Source organism: Bos javanicus, chromosome 24 (assembly GCF_032452875.1).
Source record: "Bos javanicus breed banteng chromosome 24, ARS-OSU_banteng_1.0, whole genome shotgun sequence".
Lineage (NCBI taxonomy): Eukaryota > Metazoa > Chordata > Mammalia > Artiodactyla > Bovidae > Bos > Bos javanicus.
The window spans coordinates 57949940-57969505 of record NC_083891.1 but is presented as its reverse complement, the minus strand read 5'-3'; the positions used below and the strand labels follow the sequence as shown (position 1 = coordinate 57969505).

The window sequence follows — 19566 nt, the reverse complement described above, 5'->3', positions numbered from 1 at the left end:
TTCTACTGAGCTGCAAAGAAAGTAGAAAACAGGACATAATCTATTCACCTCAGACATAATCTACTATTCTGAGGAACAGGTTGCTGGAATGCGCCTCACAAACCACTATCAAATATCCAGGGGAAACAGTGACCACACAGGGCAGTTATCTGGGTACCGCCAAGTGGACCAGAGGATGGAGGCGAGCATCCCCAGAGGGACAGGCGTGCAGGGAGCATCCCCGAAGGTGCAAGGAGATTCCTGCCAGAGGACGCACCCTAAGTCCAGCTGTGAGAGCGCGGGACAGGGCGGGAAGGAGGGTCATCTTCAGGACATGGGCCGGGGCCTTCCCTGGCTGTCCAGGGGTTCTGACTCCACACTTCCAATGCAGGGGGCTCGGGTTCAATCCCTGGTCGGGGAACTAAGACCCCACAAGCCACACTGCGTGGCCAAAAAGTAGGGAAAAAAGAAAAAAAAACAACACGAGGCTGAAATCCCCTGCAGGATGTGAGCAGCAAAGACTGAGCACTGCTCCAGATGGAAGCGCACTGGACGACTGGATGCGCAATGGGCTCCTAGATGAGATTCTGTACCAGGAAGAGAAAAAAGGAAAAAAAAAAAACCAAGTATCTCACAGTTGGAGAAATTTTCATGGGATCTATCAACTGGATGGCAAAATATAAACCCATGCTGGGAGACTGCTGCTGCTGCTAAGTTACTTCAGTCGTGTCCGACTCAGTGTGACCCCACAGACGGCAGCCCGCCAGGCTCCCCCATCCCTGGGATTCTCCAGGCAAGAACACAGGAGTGGGTTGCCATTTCCTTCTCCAATGCATGGAAGTGAAAAGTGAAAGAGAAGTCGCTCAGTCGTGTCTGACTCTTCTTGACCCCATAGACTGCAGCCCAACAGGCTCCTCCATCCCTGGGAGTTTCCAGGCAAGACTACTGGAGTGGGGTGCCATTGCCTTCATGCTGGGAGACTAGATGGTGGTAATAATGCACATGAGTGTTCTTCTTGGGAGGAGAGGCGGAACACACCCAAACATTTCTGCCCTGAGGCCCCATTATTCCTAAGTGGGAGGAAGAGAGGGAAAGATACAGAGAGAAAAGATCAAAGGATGAACCAGGTGTTGGGAAGGCTAACAGCTGGGGCACATGGGTAGAGGGGACACACGAGTTCTCCACAGTGCTCTTCCGACTCTTGTGTCGGAGATGATCACAAAATTAAAAAAACAGGTGCTAATATCAGAAAAGCCCAAATAAGGGTGCCACGACCCTCGCTGACACAGAGCTAGACCGTGAGCACAGAAGACTGGCAGGGAGGAACCACGGGGGGACCTGCAGGCGGGGAGCCTCGAGGGCACTCAGGACGGGGTGACCAGTCGGCACAAAGGCAGCGTCCACACGGGCACAGCCCCGGGGCATGAGACTGGCACGGGAGGGGCTATGAAAGCTGAACCTGCAAATGTGACTTGACCCCAAATGTGAGCCTGAGTGAACATCAGGAGAACTGGACTGGAACAGTGCAGGGGGGCAAGGGGCTGAAAAGGAACTGCAGGGGAGCGGAGAGGAAAGTAGCAGGTGGGAAAGAAAGAGTAAGTCTAAATACCCACCCTCGGGTCAGGACAGAGCGCAACACCTGAATGTAAAAAAGCGCGTGAATGATAGAGGATTCTAAGCTCAAAACCGCAGCCAAGTGCCTCCACGGCCACTAGGGCTCCAGCCAGCTACAAGGCACGACACGTGCCCACGCCTGTCCTGGGGGATCTGCACCACGGCCCCCTCACAGGTGGCTCAGAGACCAGAGAATCTGCGTGCTGCCTCATAAATCCCAGGTCAGCTCTTCAAATTTGTCTTCGTGTGAAGCAAAGCCCTCCACCATGCCATGATGACATTGTGCGTGGCTTTATGTCCTGGCAACCTGTTTCCAAGCTCTGTCTCTTACCCAGTTCTTCACTCTGAAGTCCTCGTTTCTTGACTTGCATGCAGTTAGAAGCAGCAAAGAGAAGGACAGTGCGGCCCAAAATACTGCTGGTTATTCAGCCGTCAAGGAAGACATTAAAAAAAAGTCACTCAATGTATCGCTGTAAAATTTTAGCAGCGGACATTCACAATGATCTCAAGATTACCCAGAAAAGATGAAAGGGTATTCAAAGTTCCCTTGACAAGGCAGGGAAAAGTGCCTGACTACACATGGGAAAACAAGAAATGAAGCATTGGGATGGTTCCTGGACATAATGGGCACTACATACATGTTTGAAATAAAAATCCTATGTCACGCCTTTCAAGCTGAGGTTCATTCTCAGACTTGCATATATTATCTAAAAGAAACGTGGGGTGGGGATTTTTATATTGATCTTTAAAAATTAACATAAGCTGTTTGCATAATGTTGGATCTTCCGCCAAAAACCACCTGTTAACCAAACACCACTGTGAGGTTTCACACGTGAGGTTCTACTCACTTAATGTGGGGCTGACTTAACAGTGGCTCAGCACTCAAGAACACACCTGCCAAGGCAGGAGACTTGGGTTCGCTCCCTGGGTCAGGAAGATCCCCTTGAGGAGGAAATGGCAACCCACTCCAGTGTTCCTGCCTGGAGAATCCCATGGACAGAGGAGCCTGGTGGGCTACAGTCCATGGGGTCACACAGAGTCAGACATGACTTCGTGACTAAACGATGACAACAAATTGAACAGAACAGGGATCTAACGTTGAAAGAAAGCTTCCTGGTCAAACACGGGCCAACCGGCTTCCGGGGCGGCACAGTGAGGCGGGCTTGACGGGAGTCTGTTTGGGGAAAGGGGTGCCCTCAGCCCCGGAGGGCGGGAGACGGACCACAGGGCCCCAGGAGCCGCAGGGCTGCCGGGGCGCAGGCCTGAGTCACTGCTGCAAACTGAGCCCACTGGTCTGCGAGTTCAGCCGTCTTTCGCTTGTAAATTTGTTCTGTAGTTTAAAACTCAGTCATTAATGCCTATATTTGGGCGTGGACTTGTTAAAGACTATGGTAGTAGAAAAAAATTTTTTCTAAGAAAATATTGGAATAACTTTTTCCCTATACATTACTCAAATTTGAGGAGTATTGTTTTAGCTTATTTTAATGATGTGCTGTGCTGCATTCCCAGGTAGCAACTACTGTTCCAGGTTTCATACCCATTCCAGTGAATAAAGTTTTATTTGTTTGAATAAAAAAACCAAGTCAAAAACTGTATTTATGGAGTGGGGGGTGGAGGGAGACTATGTTAGTGCCCAAAAGCCTCATGACCATGACCACGCCCACGGCCTCATGACCCACTGAAGGCTGTTTAACTAAAAATCACTAATGTCTGTCTTCACAGCCATGACCTCAAGTTGTATGTGGATCCCCTAATTTGTAATGTGCTTCATTTTTAAGACCTACAAAGATCACAGCTGAAGGTCCCACTAGAATAAAACTCCATTTTCTCATAGCTTTTTAGCGAACAGGGTCATTTCTATCACATTGAGCCACAAACACTTCCCCCAGACTAAACGCTTCATGAAAAACCAAACACATACAATATGGCATGTACACGTATCTCCCCCAATACTTCCTTGATTATAGGTTCAGAGAAAAACACAGCAATAGGTTTGAGGCAGCAGCTCTAGCCACACGTAATTATCGAATTATGCACGGCCACGAGCCACACAGGAAGACACTGCCGTCAGCCTGGCCATTGGACCCAGGGCCGGGTGAGCAAGGAGCGGGAGCGGAGGCTGTGGGCCCCCACTCGCCAGGCAGAGGGGCCCTGTGCAGGCATTCCAAATGCTTCACTCTGCTTCACCTCCAGCAAAATCTGGGACAGGCGTGTGACCCTCACTTTGCCAGGGTCGGGGTGGGGCCAAGGTCACCGCTCTGGTGGGTGGTGGCCGGATTCTGACCCCAGGGCCCCCACTCTCTCCTCTCTGCCAGGCTGCCGCCACGGCAGGCCACCAGCTATAACTAATCCACTGCGGGATTTAAGACTCCATGAGGAAAATCCTGACACAAGTAAGATGGAAATTAAGGCAAAAAATGAAATTTACTTTTACTAGTCCAAGACTTATACTGGCTATGAAGTTAAGTTCAGGAACCAGGGTCTTCAGTTGACTTCATCTTCTGAATGGTACTGCGAAAAGTGTATCAGATGAAAAAAGAAACTATGAAAATTGAAAAGTTGACAGTTTTTTTTTTTTTTTAGTCTTCCGAGAACCTAGGAAAAATCATCTTAAAAGAACAAAATCGGTCAATGTTCATTTAGCAAAAACTGATGACAAGAGCATAAACAGTGACATTTTTGGACAAAGACCTCACCCTGGACAGTACTGAAGGCTTCAGGAAGTTATACGCTGTCTTTCACAAGCATCACAGTTTGCACAGTGGCAAAATCCTTCACGTCTTGAAATTTTACCCCACCGAACTACCACCTCCTCTAAATTCCTGAGAAAGGAGTGGAGAAGAGCTGAAAGGCAGCGCGACTTACTTTGGTTCTCCTATCTTGATGCCAGGATGCTGCGTGTAGGCATGAGAGTGTGTACTTGGGGCAGACTTAAACGCCATTGGACAGATAGGACACTTGTAGAAGACTTCACAGTGAGAACCTTGAATGTGAGACTTCAGTGCGGCCACATCTGAGTACACGACATTGCAGTGCACACATCTGTTAGAAAACAAACACACGAGCGTCAGCACAAGACCATCAGACCTGTGTGGCGTGACTGTGCAAGACTGGCTCACGTGAACATACTGAAAACGGCCCTTCTGGGTTTTTTGTATTTTTTTTTTTTTTAAACATGTGGGGTTTCTTCCATTTACGACAGATCAAATTATCTTCATATAGTTGAGAAGGAAGATTAGGAAAAAGAAAAATGAAACTCCGAGAGACTATTTTTTTGAGCATCTTTTATAAAGTGCCTAGGCATGAACATCCAGATTCCAGACTGCGGTGGGTCCGATGGAGCGTGAGGCCATGTGAAGGCCAGGAGCACAGCAAGACCCTGTGGCTTCCGGCTTTGAGAGGATGACCACAGCTAGATGCTGAGGGTCTCACCCATCCCCAAGACCCGCTGGAAGAATTCTTCTGATACTACATGCCAGTGACAGAGGGACCCAGAGGGACAAATGAGGACTGGCTCAAAGCCGAGGCAGCGTCCTGTCCACCCCGAGGCGGCAAACGTACCTGGGGCTACTGTAGAGAAGGCCAAGCACCTAGTGCATTGGCCTCCTGGAAATTCCATTTAAGCACATGACATCTGTTTGAGAATGATGTGAATGATAAACTGCTAAAGGACAAACCTCCCCCAATAAATGGCCTCTCGAGCTCACCTCTTCTTGAATTAATACTAATTTGATGGTTAGCCCACTCCTCACTCAGATCTAGCCCTACAGAAACAAACTTCACAAGTATGGAGACACGTCCCCCAGCCACATCTTTCTCACGGAGGGACTCCCAGCACCACTGAGAGTCCACCCATTTATCGCTTAGGCGTCCTTGTCGGCCCACCCCTGAAGATTAGTCGAGGGTGGTCTCTCTGCTGACCTGCAAGGACAGGCCTTTCAACACCTGGCAGCCATGTCCTGGCCGTGAACGTGAGAGGCTGACCTGGAGGGGGGCTGCAGACAGGGCTGAACCTAAGATGCTTCTGTCTTAGAAGCTCCCTCCCAATTCAGGGAGCGGCTGCCAAAGTCACACCGAGCGGCACACTCTGAATTACGCGTGTTCCATCGAGTGTGCGGTGTTAAGTAAGCTTTGTGAGCATTTTATAAAAACGGTAATTAATGCCTTAGCATTTCAAGTGACTGAAGGCATCCTGTTCAGCAGTATATATAATAAATAAATATGTATATAATATATATTATATATATAAAGCAGTAAATAACAATAGGAGAATAAGGAAACCTCCTCTGTCTGATCTACCTGAACTACTATTTCAGGCAAAAAAGCCACCCAACCACCCTGAAACGATCCTGAGTTAATATGAACTTGGGTTGCCTGAACAGGTTCCGATCCTCTCTGGGCCAGTGTCTCACTTGTAAATGAGAAGAGCTGGACTAGATAAATTAGTCCTTCCCAACCCTAGAAGCCTGTGACTCCTATGAAAGAAGAAGATCATCTAAAACGAAAATAGCTGGGTTGCTAACTATTAAACTGAAGCACACGGTACATCACGAATCATAAACAAAACGTTTTTCCCGGCAAGAGTACAGGTGATCGGTGCAAGGGCAAAACACCCAGGAAGGGCGAATCCTCCCGAGTCTCCTGGAGTCAGAGGAAGACTTAACCCCTGAGAAATCCAACAAGAGGTGAGAGAATCAACAGCTGACAAAGGAAGTGGCTGAGGCTTGGCCCGAAGAGCTTCATGGAAGCAAGGGAAAGCCTGCCTTAATATGAGGAGAAAGTAAAAAAATTTAAAAGAACTTAAGAGACAGTTGTAAAATATCTGCCTGCAAGTGGGAAGAAAGATTCATGGGCAACAGGGGCCAATGAGGACTGTAAATAAGGTTGAAAAGTAGGAGGAGAACTGGAAGGGTTCCTACGGCATTCTAATGCTTCTAAACATCTAGCCTGCTAACAAATATTTAACAGAGCCAAAGCCCTTTGTGTTCTGGATACCAATCAAGTTTCTCTTCATTTTTTAAATTAAAAACATAATAAAATGCTTACAGTATACAATCCTCTAATTCCCTCTTCCAAATGCAGATTCAGTGGATTGAGAAGAGGGAAAATTCAGAGAAATACTATATTTGACTTCTATCAAATCGACTAGAAGCTAGACTCCTGTAATATCTGGGAGATAGCAGTATGATCAGGAAGAGAGCCCACGGAAGACACAAACTCAGGCTGGAAGCTGCGCTGGAGGCATTCCTCTGGCTAAAAATAATTTTAAAAAAAAAGAAAAAATGGGGAAACTAAAAAGCCAAAAAGGAGAAGAAGAAATCATACAAGGTCAAGGGGCTGCTAAATCCCAGCCAAATGGTAGACCGAGCTGTTACTGGAAACAAGAGGAAACAACTAGTCAGATTGTGTTCCACCACCTGAAGAGGTGTAGACATGAAGGAAATCTCAGACACGCACACACAGGTCAGGAGCAACAGTCAGAACTGGACACAGAACAACAGACTGGTTCCAAACAGGAAAAGGAGTACGTCAAGGCTGTATATTGTCACCCTGCTTATTTAACTTCTATGCAGAGGACATCATGAGAAATGCTGGACTGGAAGACGCACAAGCTGGAATCAAGATTGCTGGGAGAAATAGCAATCACCTCAGATATGCAGATGACACCACCCTTATGGCAGAAAGTGAAGAGGAACTCAAAAGCCTCTTGATGAAAGTGAAAGAGGACAGTGAAAAAGTTGGCTTAAAGCACAACATTCAGAAAACTAACATCATGGCATCCGGTCCCATTACTTCATGGGAAATAGATGGGGAAACAGTGGAAACAGTGTCAGACTTTATTTTTTGGGGCTCCAAAATCACTGCAGATGGTGACTGCAGCCACGAAATTAATAGATGCTTACTCCTTGGAAGGAAAGTTATGACCAACCTAGACAGCATATTCTAAAGCAGAGACATTACTTTGCGAACAAAGGTTCGTCTAGTCAAGGCTATGGTTTTCCCTGTGGTCATGTATGGATGTGAGAGTTGGACTGTGAAGAAGGCTGAGTGCCGAAGAATTGATGCTTTTGAACTGTGGTGTTGGAGAAGACTCTTGAGAGTCCCTTGGACTGCAAGGAGATCCAACCAGTCCATTCTGAAGGAGATCAGCCCTGGGATTTCTTTGGAAGGAATGATGCTGAAGCTGAAACTCCACCTATGAGTACTTTGGCCACCTCATGTGAAGAGTTGACTCATTGGAAAAGACTCTGATGCTGGGAGGGATTGGGGGCAGGAGGAGAAGGGGACAGCAGAGGATGAGATGGCTGGATGGCATCACTGTCTCGATGGACGTGAGTCTGAGTGAACTCCGGGAGTTGGTGATGGACAGGGAGGCCTGGCGTGCTGTGATTCATGGGGTCGCGAAGAGTCGGACACAACTGAGCAACTGAACTGAACTGAAATGAACCCTCACGTGCGAGAAAAAAAAAAAAAACATACTAAATAGAAATTTTAGTAAAAATTTAAAGCGCCAAATTTAGGCAATGCTGTGAACAAGGGGGAAAAAAAAGAAAAGGGATGGGCTTTTCCAACTGTGTTAATTACTGTGAGCCTGCCAGCAGAGCTTTTGTTTTAATTTAGGAAAGATACCAGGAATAGCTAGAATTATAGGAGTCTTTACTTCTTTTATTCATTCCAATTTAAATTTACTTTTATTATATTGGAAATATCAACTCTGAATGTCTGAGGAAATTGGCATCCATTGAAGGAACTGCCTTCTATATTAAACAAAGAATCCAGTAATAAGAGTTTCCAAATATGGAATAAGAACCAAAGTGTTATTGTGTGGGAATTCTGCGGCATCAACATGGAACGTCCGTCTTAAGCACTGAGTATGCTTCTGGATCACCCTCTCTTACTCTGGAACATAACCGTGGAGACGGAGGTAAATAAACATAACGCCAGTTTAGACAGGGCACCGAGGCACAGGATCACGTGCATTACCACACAATGAGCAGCAGAACAGGCACAAAAAACTCTGGTTTTTAAACTTCCAAACCAAAGGCTATCTATTAGGTGGTTCTCAATCCATGAAACGCCTGCACATCACAGGTTTGGAGGCATGAGTTAAAAACGTGAAATCAGTCTCGTTATTAGAGAAATGGACAGAACCACCAAGAAACTAGTGACACCATAAGCTAAACTTAACTGAAATAAAACTGCTAAATCAATACCAACTGGCCTTCATTTTGATAAAACATCAGAACTGTGTTACACCTTTTTAAAAAATGTGTGTATTAACAGTCTAAAATTAACGATACCTGGTAACCAAAGTCTCAAAATAAGCCCACAATACAGTAACACCTCTATTAACAGAGACATGTGCACCAATGACATGTTTTCTTGGTGGACCTCCATTTAATCAAAATATAGAAGGTTCAGGAATATATTTTAGAAGGTCACAAAGCGGAGGGTCAAGTTCAAATGCATCATCACACATTATTAGGCTAATGTTTTGATTTGTCAGATGTTGTAAAAGACATCTGAAAATTTTAGGGGGCAGTGAGAGGATCACAGTGAAGATGAGCAGAGACGCGGGAGAAGCCCAGGCTCAAGGAACAGAGAAGGAGGAATAAAGGAAGGTGATCTGGGTGGAGGGCTCCTCCACAGTGAGCGATGGTAGGAAAGGACGTGTTGATACGACCCAGCCTTCAACACAAGAGAAAAGTGGGGGACCATCTCACCCTTTTGTTTTGATGAGAGAAGAACTCAGAGGTGCAGAAATGCACTGTGTTCTTACAGGGGTTAAAATGTAAGCAGCATGACAACAAAAGTCTGCTAGAAAGGGGGCATAAAGTACAAAGGCTCCTAACACTCGATCAAAGCCAAGCTTTGCCACATGCCTGCTTCTGCTTGGCAGGAGGGGCCCCCTTTACCCCGGGCTTGGCGTGGACCAGCGTCAACCCCACATGAAAGGATTCAGAGACACCCCCCTTATGAATGAGCGAGGTTCCCAGAGGATCTGTTGATCAAGGTTTCACTTTTAAGAAAATGAAAATGCTGAGCACGGACCACTCGGAACCCTGCGCAAGCTTCACGCGCCCGGAATGAAGGCCATACTGACCGGAAACCCACTCTCCGCGTGTAGTGCAGGCAGTTCTTGGTGACGTGGGTCTGGAAGTGCACGGACCGGCAGATGGCGCCGCACTCGGGGCAGGTGTAGGGAGACTTGTGCTGATGGATCCGCTGGTGGGAGGCATAACTGCACTGGTTGGGGAGCAGCATCTGGCAGACAGTGCAAGTCTTCTAGACAAACCAGAGGGGAGACACGATTGGTCCTGCGAAGTACTTTCTAACACGCAGAGAAGCTTGGTTAGACCTCAAAGTAAGTATACGTTGGTCACTGCAAGCACTGCAGTAATTATAAGCCCACAGAAAAGGCAAACTTAAAAAAGTTAAATGGTCAAGATAAAATACCTTACTCCATAAAACACAAACAGTATGTTCATAAAGTCAGGCTCATCCCCAAAAGTCAGGCTCATCCCCACAGTGTGATGTAAAGAGAAGGTTAGCTGCTGGTAGAGTTCCAATTTTGTTACTTTTACACATTTTTTTTTAGTGCGAAGAAGAGGTATTCTTATAAAGTAAGTTAGCAAATCTAATGAGTAATTAAAGTACAAGTTTATGGGCATCTATCTTGACAGTAGTCAGAGTTCCCAGAACTCAGTAACTTTCTTCAAAATAATAAAAAGTAATTAGTGGCTAACCCGGTTTTCTTTTTTGGCCACTTCAGTTATCAGTATTTGAGATGTGAGATACAGGAATACAGAAGAATGGCCACAGCAATCGCTTCTTCTTTTCTGCACATGATCTGGTCTTTAAATGGATGAACTGGCCATTATACGATTTACGATTAAAACCAACAAATCACGTTCAGATACATAAATTCAGATTTTAAATGGAAACTTCCAGAGCTTAAAATCTAATCACATATAAACTAAAACTGAGACCGAAATCCTCTTTGGGAAGGCCTCTACACCATTAACTAACAAGGAAAAACTGAAACACATTACATGTTACATCCCTTTAGATATAAGCACTGAACACAGCAGGCTTTTAAAACACAAAAAAACTTACAGTAAATATAAATGGAGGACTTAGTATCATTCCAAAGTTAAAAGGTGTTTGAATACTATTTGGACATTCATGCAACAGGTATCTACTATCTTCCAAAATGTATAATTTTTATTAAAGTCAGTTAAAGAAAAGCCTCAAAACATACTGTAGTTAAAAGTGAACCAATCTTTTATACTGACAACAGAATTAAGACATTTTCAAAACAGACTTTTTATTCTTTTAGCTTCTGAATCAAGCAAATCAAGGTTTCAGCTTCTAAGGAAAACTAAGGAAAATCAGAAACTCACTTGAAAATTCTTTCTTGGTTCTCTCCTGAAAGGACTAAAGTACAAATTTGATCCCATAAAATGTTTATTGCAGTCACAAAATAAGAACATTACAGGCAGCTTTGATGAGGTTAAGCATCACTTTAAAATAGCATTCCTTTTCTAATAATACATATTCCAAAGATTAAAACAAGCCACAGCCAATGAAAACCAATCCACAGATGCATTAAGTATCAAATCCTGGTGACCTCTTCTTTATCACAGGTAATCCACTGTTTCTTTGAACTAAAGGTTTCTATTCACTTCACCACACGGTTACTCATCCCAGGCAGTGAACTGTAGTGTCTGCATTTCAACAGGCATCTCAGAATGTCTTGCACTTACTAGGAATAAAACCCGTGTTTTCTACACTCAAGTCAAAGCATTTTCTTTTTATCCTATGCATTGAGCCCATTCCACTGTGAGCCAAGTGAACTGGATCCTTTAAATAGATGGACTTAGATACATCATCTCATTTGATTCTCATAAAAATCTATGAAGTCGATGGCATTATCTCCACTTTACAGGTGAGGAAAGGACGTGTGGCGGAGTTAAGAAACCTGCCAGGGGCCCACAGCTCTCAGGTGGAGGAACCAGGATTTGAACTGGGCTCTGACCCATTCCAAGGCTGACAGCGGGGCGGGGGGACAGCCGTGGTCACGATTACAGGCAAGCCCCCAGCCCACTCCACGGCGTGGCTTCCATCTATGGTGACGCAGCTTTATTATAGGGAAAGACAGCAACAAAATTAAGAGAAAACCTAAAAAGGAGACAGAGCACGTGTTTCCTTAAAGCCAAAACGAATTTTAACATTATCTCCCATCAAGATGTTACCAGGTACCCTTCATAGTACTCATAAAATTCACAACGAGTTACTTAAACATGCTCCCCTGTCAGATGCTTGTATGCGGTCATAATATGTAACTATATAAATAGTCATGGACGCATTGGTGGATGAAAGAGCTTTTGTACTAGTAAGGCGAACTAAAGTAAGTATCAACATTATTCGAGAAGAGGCTTTATGAATTAAAGTGCTCTTTATGACAGAAATCTCTGACTGCAGAGACTAGGGAAAATGTTTTAGAGTGGCGAGGTCACATACACAGCCATGTTTCCATAGCGACCTGTCTCACACGTCGGTCCCTGGGAGGGAGGAAGTGTTCCCTTCATACTGCACTGTGGCCCCGGAGGCTCTGCGAGAGCAGGTGGTGGTCTCTGCCCACCCCCCTCCCCGGACCACTGACCAGCCACAGGAACCTGCCTTTGGCCCTTTCCACTGACTAAGGCTCCTCGCCAACTCCAGACAAGCGAGACCAGGAGCGGTGGATCGCACACCCGAATCACGACGCTTCCCTATTCTCCGATCACTGCAGTGGAGGAATCCAGCTGCCGGGGAGCCCTCGGCCAGAGCGTGCATGCACAGATGCGTCTGCGTTAGCGCACACGCTCCGAGCAGACTCCCACGCTTCTCTGCTTACTGGCTCCCACTCCACCCACTCTGTGTGCAGAACCAACCAGCTGTCTGGGCTGCAGATGTTCTCTCCCGGACACATAGGTGAGAGCCACAGTTTTCAACTCACATGACAGCATCTGCCCAACCGTTCCCCTCTGATTTTTAAAAAATTAATTTCTTTCTTTAGGTTTGGCTGTGCTGGGTCGTTGCTGCTTGCTGCGCGGGCGTTGCTCTCGCTGCAGGGTGCGGGTGTCTCCCTGCGGTGGCCTTTCTTGCTGCTGCTCCCGGGCTCCAAGCTCAGGCTCAATCGACGCAGCGCACAGGTGCAGCTGCTCCTCGGCAGGTGGGAACCTCCCGGATCGGGCATCGAAGCCCGTCTCCTGCACTGGCGGGTGGATTCTCGCCCACTGAGTTGCCACGGAAGCTCGTCCCTCCAGTTTCATCCACTGCCCTTGTGTTAGGTAACAGGTCCCCTCCGCCTCCTGAAACGGTGGTGCTGGATCTCACAGTGCAGAGGAAGCGGAGCCAACGCCACTTGCTTCTCTGGGCTGCTGGGGACTCTTGGCAATGACACTCTCTCTGGACTGGGTGATGCGTGCGGGCATCCGGCCAGGCCAGGATCTCTTTGTGGTCTCTGATGATCTGACTGTCCTTGTTTTGTTGGTTTAAACCAAAGAAAACAAAAATGTCTCTCAAAACTCTCTCTTCTATACAAGTTGAGAACACTTACTAGGGGATAAAGCAGGTTGATGTGACAAAGTTGGCCTCTGGAACAGAAAACAGCTAAAAAAATGCACTCACACAGTTTCAGGTGTCTTCTGACAGTTTTACTGATGTCATCTGAAACACGGAAAACATTTGCGATACTCAGGTAATAGGCGGCTAATTTTCAGTCTGGGGCAGATTCATTTGCTCAGAGAACTGCTACCTTTAGAAAGTGAAACGCTACTTTTCAGTAGTCAGGTAATAGGAGAAAGCAGAAATTAAAAGCTGAAAGGTAATCGCAATCATATGTGACGACTACCCATACTGCACCCTCTGTGCCCAATCCTGGCACAGAAATCAATGGCTGGTGGGGGCACGGGGACACACAGGGGCCCTGGTGAGGATGCAGACAGCCTTAGGGCTTGGCATCCTCTTCGCATCATGAGGAATTATTTGAGCAGATTATTAAAAATATTTAAAGTAAAATCTTTGAGTAAAAGTATACTGAGCACAAAGCCGGCAAAACTATGAATTCTCTGCGTTTCAATTCATATTTTAGGGGGAAAAAGGTAGCCTGGGAAATCTACAAGAGGAAGATGAGGAAGGCTAAGGAAATGTGAGTAAGCAGCAGCTACTTATGCTTCCACTTCAGAGAGACCAAAACCGTGTGACCGCGTGAGACACAGGTCAGAATGCTGTCAGCTTAACAGTCAGCCCAGACGCTAAGTACACTGCTTCTGCCTCATTAACAGCAGTTTTGCAATCTTCCATCTACAATATAATTATCAAACAATAATAATAAGTAACACCAGTCTGCTTTCCCGCTCTCCCTCTCAGCCGATCTCACGATGGGAGAACAAACAAAGCATTTCATTTCCGACCCCACTGAGATAGAAGGAACACGGAGCATCACAGCAGAAACAACGGCATACACCATTGTGCACAACGCTAGCTGCTGGGGGCGCTTTTGTCCTCAAATCATTCTGCATTAAAAAAAAGGCCTAATAAGAGCTGACAGTGAAATGAGCCAATTTTCAGAGACCAGTGTGGTCAACTTACATAATCTACTCGGATGACAATCACTCAAGAAGACAGATGAATTAACAGTTGATGACCGTAAAATATAAACTGGGTCAGAACTAGCCTGACCAAAATTAAAATTAAACATTTAGGAGAGCAAGACCCAAAACCAAGCTAATAATGATACTTTGGGTGGCTGAGGGAACTGAGGTGGGCTCCGTGGTTTCCTGAAGAAGCCACTTGAGCAGACACGGCTCCAACGAACTGGTGGGGGCTGCTGGAGCTCGTTTAACACACCTGGTACCTTGTGCTCACGACGCCCATAACCTCCCTGAACCTAAACTGAATCAGCGAGCCCGAAAAATAAGGACCTCTGCAGGTAAGTCACCTTAATATGCATCCTTGAAGCTGTCATGGATATGTGGCAGGTAAGATCTAATTTTGCCTGTGTCCAGTCAAGTCCAACTCTTTGCAACCCCATGGACCATAGCCCACCAGCCTCCTCTGTCCACGGGATTTCCCAGGCAGGAATACTGGAGTGGGTTGCCATGTCTTCCTCCAGGGGATCTTCCCGACCCAGGGGTTGAACCATCAGCTCCTGCGGCTCCTGCATTGGCAGGTGGTTACTTTTTACTACTGAGCCACTTGGGAAGCCCCAGTGTGGACATGAAAGTGTTAGTCGCTCAGTCGCATCCAACTCTCCGAGATGCCATGGACTAGAGCTCGGCAGGCTCCTCTGTCCATGGGATTCTCCAGGCAAGAGTTCTGGAGTGGGGCGCCATTCCCTTCTCCAGGGGATCTTCCAGACCCAGGGACTGAACCAGGGTCTCCTGCATTGCAGATTCTTTACCAGTGAGCCACCAGGGAGGCCCTCGGTGTGGATATAACCCCCAGAGTTTATTCTCGTAAGACTCCTACGGTGCCTGCGACGGTAAAGTTCTGTGCTTCTGTGTCACCATGAGAAACCAGAAAGGACAAGTAGCAATAAAGAAACCCTGCCTTGAGTCCTGAGCTGGCCACTAACTGGGTGTACATTCCCTCAACTGCAAAACAGAAGGGAAAGGACACGACACCCTCTGACCACGGCTGATGCAGAGTCTGCAGGAAGAAAACCCGTCTCACCAACTCAGAGGCCATAATATGTACTTCCGATCTGTACTGGGCTAAATTTAATTGTGGTTTCACCAAGAGGAGAAGCAATGACATTCCAGGACACTTAATTTTCAACGACTGAAACTACAGCTGTGGCCTCTTAACTACTTCACGGAGCAGAGGGAAGCTTCTCCAGCCTCTCTCTCACTCCTTTCCTTCTCCTGCCCTGAGGCAGGTTATATCCCTGGGTCTGGAAGACCCCTGAGCAGGAAATGGCAATCCACTCCAGTATTCTTGCCTGGAGAATCCCATGGACAGAGGAGTCTGGCAGGCTACTGTCCATGGGGTCGCAGAGTTGGACACAACGGAGCGACCAGGCACACACCCAGGGCAGATTCGCCAGTGTTAAAAGCGCCCGGCACCCCCGTTCTACTGCACCACGGGGTTCAGGGTGACTGGGAAGGGGATGGTCCATCCAGACTCTCCATCTCACACCCTGGCCTGGGGGCTTGCCCTCCTCAGAAGGGCCAACAGCTGCACGCAGGGCCTCACGTGCCCTGGGGTCGTGGCTGGGATCCAGGCTGGGGGAAGCAGGACGCGGGGTGAAGAGGGCCTGGAGCTCAGCCACGGACGCCCACCCAGCTCTCGGCAGGGCCTGCCGGGGCTTCGTGGAGCACAGGGCAGGTTAGCGGCGAAGCAGCACTCAGGGCCGTCACTGCCGTGGAGACGCCATTCACACGGCACGCGCGAGAGGAGGAGCGACTGGCAAGGCAGGTTCAGCGAACGCCACCAAGCCTTCCTTTACCCCACGACACACGGGCCAAGCCTCCAGGGCCGGAGCGTGTAACATGCAGGGTGAGAGGGGGCGTCACACGGACAGCTCCAGCCCGTGTCAACAGAAAGAGAGATCCTTGACCGGGTTCTGACAAGCACCCACAAACACGCCTGAATGACATCTGACAAAGCACAAAAAAGGCAACTCAGTGGGAGACAGCCTTTCAGACAAATGTGTGCTAAGTTGCTTCAGTTCAGTTCAGTCGCTCAGTCATGTCCGACTCTTTGCAACCCTATGAACCGCAGCACGCCAGGCATCCCTGTCCATCACCAACTCCCAGAGTCCACCCAAACTCATGTCCATTGAGTCGGTGATGCCATCCAACCATCTCATCTTCTGTCATCCCCTTCTCCTCCTGCCTTCAATCTTTCCCAACATCAGTGTCTTTTCAAATGAGTCAGCTCTTCCCATCAGATGGCCAAAGTATTGGAGTTTCAGCTTCAACATCAGTCGTTCCAATGCACACCCAGGACTGATCTCCTTTAGGATGGACTGGTTGGGTTTCCTCTGTGCAACCCTATGAACGCAGCCCACCAGGCACCTGCCTCCAGTATTCTTGCCTGGAGAATCCCATGGACAGGGGAGCCGGACGGGCTACATACAGTCCACAGGGTCGCAAGAGTCGGACACAACTTAGTGACTAACCTCTGTCCGTGTTCTCCAGGCAGGCATACTGGAGTGGGCTGCCAGGCCCTCCTCCAGGGGATCTTCCTGACCCAGGGATGGAGCGTCTCTTCAGTCTCCTGCATCAGCAGGCGGCTTCTTTATCACTAGCACCACCTTACCAGAGAAAAAGGACACGCACGGGGGAAAAGAAATCTCAACCTAAGTCTCACAAATTATACAAAAAGTAACCCAAAATAGATCACAGACTTAAGCGTAAATCATAAAAACATCTTTAGAAAAAAAACATAAAAGAAGGTTTTCAGGATCTAGAGCAAAGAGCTCTTAGACGTGATGCCAAAAGCACAAGCCATAAAAGAGAAAACTGATAAATGGGACTTCGTCAAAATTAAAAGCATTTACTCTGTCAAAGACCTAACAAGATGAAGAATGAAGTCGCAGACTGGGGGAAAAGACAGGCAACCACATACCGGCAAAGGACCAGCGTCTAAAATATATCAACAACTCTTAACACGCAACAGTAAAAACAAACAAAAAAACTAATCAGAAAATGGACAAAAGACAGGAAGAGACATTTCACCAAAAAGGATATGCAGGTGGCAAATAAATGTAAAAAGATGCTCAACATTATTCGCTATGGAAAAAACACAAATTAAAACCACATCACTACACACCTGTCGGGATGGTGAAAATGATGCCGCCACCAAATGCTGGTGAGGGGTAGAGAAAAGAGGTCATTCACACACTGCTCTTGAGGATTAAAACTGTACAGCCACTGTGGAAAAGAGTTTCTTAAGAACATACATATGCAACCACCACACAGCCCAGCACACAAAGGAGTTTCATCCCTGAGAGATGACAGCTTATGTTCAGATAAAAGCCCGCAGACAAATGTTTGCAGCAGCTTTATTCATAACAGCCCCAAACTGGGAACAATGCAGACGTCTTCGGTGACTAGATAGGGTGAGCACCTTGTGGCAGGAACATATGATAGAAAAACACCCAGCAATAAAAAGGGATATCTCCAACCGCTTGGATGAATCTCCAGGGAATTATGCTGAGTGAAAAAAGCCAATCTCAAAGGCTACATATGGTAGGGCTCTGTTTTTATAACATTCCCGAAATGACAAAATTATAGAAATGGAGAAGAAACCAGTGGTTCCTAAGGGTTAAGAATGAGGTAGGCGTGGGAGGAACTGGCTGTGGCTCTAAAAAGCCAGTATGGAGACTTCCCTGGCTGTCCAGGGATTAAGAATCTGCCTTCCAATGCAGGAACACCCGTTTGATCCCTGGGCAGGGAACTAAGATCCCAAAGGCCTCAGTGCAACAAAAGCCAGGTGCCAGACTACTGAGCCCAAGCACTCTAGAGCCCGTGCTCCGCAACAAGAGGAGCCCGCGCGCTGCCACGAACGCCCAGCGCAGCCAAACAAAAAAAACAGTGATCACGATAAATCAAAAGGCAGCAGGAATGATCCTCATGGTCACGGCAAGGTTCTACGTGTTGACAGCACGTGTTGACTCGTCAGCAGCCTGGATAGGACACTGTTGAACAGTTCCTCTGCGTGTTGACTCATCAGCAGCCTGGATAGGACACTGTTGAACAGTTCCTCTGCACGATGCAGCCACTGGGGAGAACTGGGTAAAGGGAACACAGAATCCCTCTGTGCTGCTTCTTACCTGAATCCGCAATTATCTCAAAATGAAAAGCTTAATTTAAAAACGAAATGACTGGAGAAGACTGAAGCCACGAGCACAGGGCACGTTCAGCAGTTTCAGCTAAGCTGTTTAAAGTACCGTGGCAAGAAGGTGGGCAGGAGAAAGCAAGAACAGGAGGCAGGCAGGAAAGGAACAGTCCCGCCCAGGGACCCCGCACCCCTCTCTCCAGGTCTGCTGAACGCACACGCAGAAAGGAGAGAGCCAGGGCCCTGAGGCCACGCCCTTTAACCTCCTGAATCCAGGCAAATCAGGGTCAGTGTAGGAGTCAGTTGTATGACTCAGCGGAAGTCTGTTGTATGACTCAGCGGTCCCTGATCTTTTGGGCACGAGGGACCAGTTTCGTGGAAGACAAGTGTTTCACTGGCCAGGGTCAGGGGGATGGTTTCAGGATGATTCGAGTGTATCACGTTTATTGTGCACTTTCTTCATATTGTTCTTACATCAGCCCCACTTCAGATCATCAGGCATTAGATCCCAGAGGCTGGGGATCCCTGGGACACACGTGAATCTCTGAGGCTGCTGTGCAGACCTAGGGAGGCGGCCTGGGCAGGACCCTGCACCGGTCTGGCCCTTAGGGAGGGACGCAGCCTCCTCTGCCTCTGTTCACCCACGAGTTACCAAGAAACAGAGAGGCCAATGGAGAGACAGGAGGGAGTGTGGATAGAGGCACTCGGAAGACTGGACTTGAGCTTTGCCTTTGGATCTTCTTGCAAAATTCAGCAGTTGAGCAGAGTGTTGTGAGTGCCCTTCTCCCGGGGGCCAACAGTTTATCCAGGTGGACTTTTGCTCTCACTCAAATTTAAGTTCACCAACTGTAAACCACGGCCAGTGGTCATGGGAACAGCAAACTGAAGAAGATGAAACAGGAACTTTTCTCCTTCCTGCCTCGCCCTTGGGGTCTTCAGCCCTACCTGCCACTGCTGGAGCCCCCGCTGAGCTGAGGCTGGTTTAGAAGGAGCCGCGGGGCCGCCTCGGGCTTCGGGGGCCTCGGGGGACTCGGAGGAGCGGGAGAACTGATGGAACTCACAGAGGGGAGCCGCTCCCCTAGGCTAGCGAGAATGCTTAAGAGACCAGCCTGCCCCTGGGTGTGCAGACACCGGGCCGTG

At 47.6% G+C, this 19566-nt stretch overlaps 1 protein-coding gene across 4 annotated transcripts in view; it reads right to left on the bottom strand.

Annotated features, from left to right (window-relative positions):
• Positions 1-19566, bottom strand: part of ZNF532 (zinc finger protein 532) — a 112255-nt gene that overhangs the window by 37034 nt on the left and 55655 nt on the right. For 2 of the 4 annotated variants that reach the window (XM_061400336.1, XM_061400338.1), the window contains 2 exons: positions 9698-9879; positions 4459-4635 (listed from right to left, as the gene is read on the bottom strand). The exons of 1 other annotated variant lie outside the window; for it this stretch is intronic. In XM_061400336.1, coding sequence (XP_061256320.1) covers positions 4459-4635; positions 9698-9879 — 359 coding nt within the window. The remainder of the gene's footprint in view (positions 1-4458; positions 4636-9697; positions 9880-19566) is intronic. One more of the 4 variants, XM_061400337.1, reaches the window with a different exon arrangement.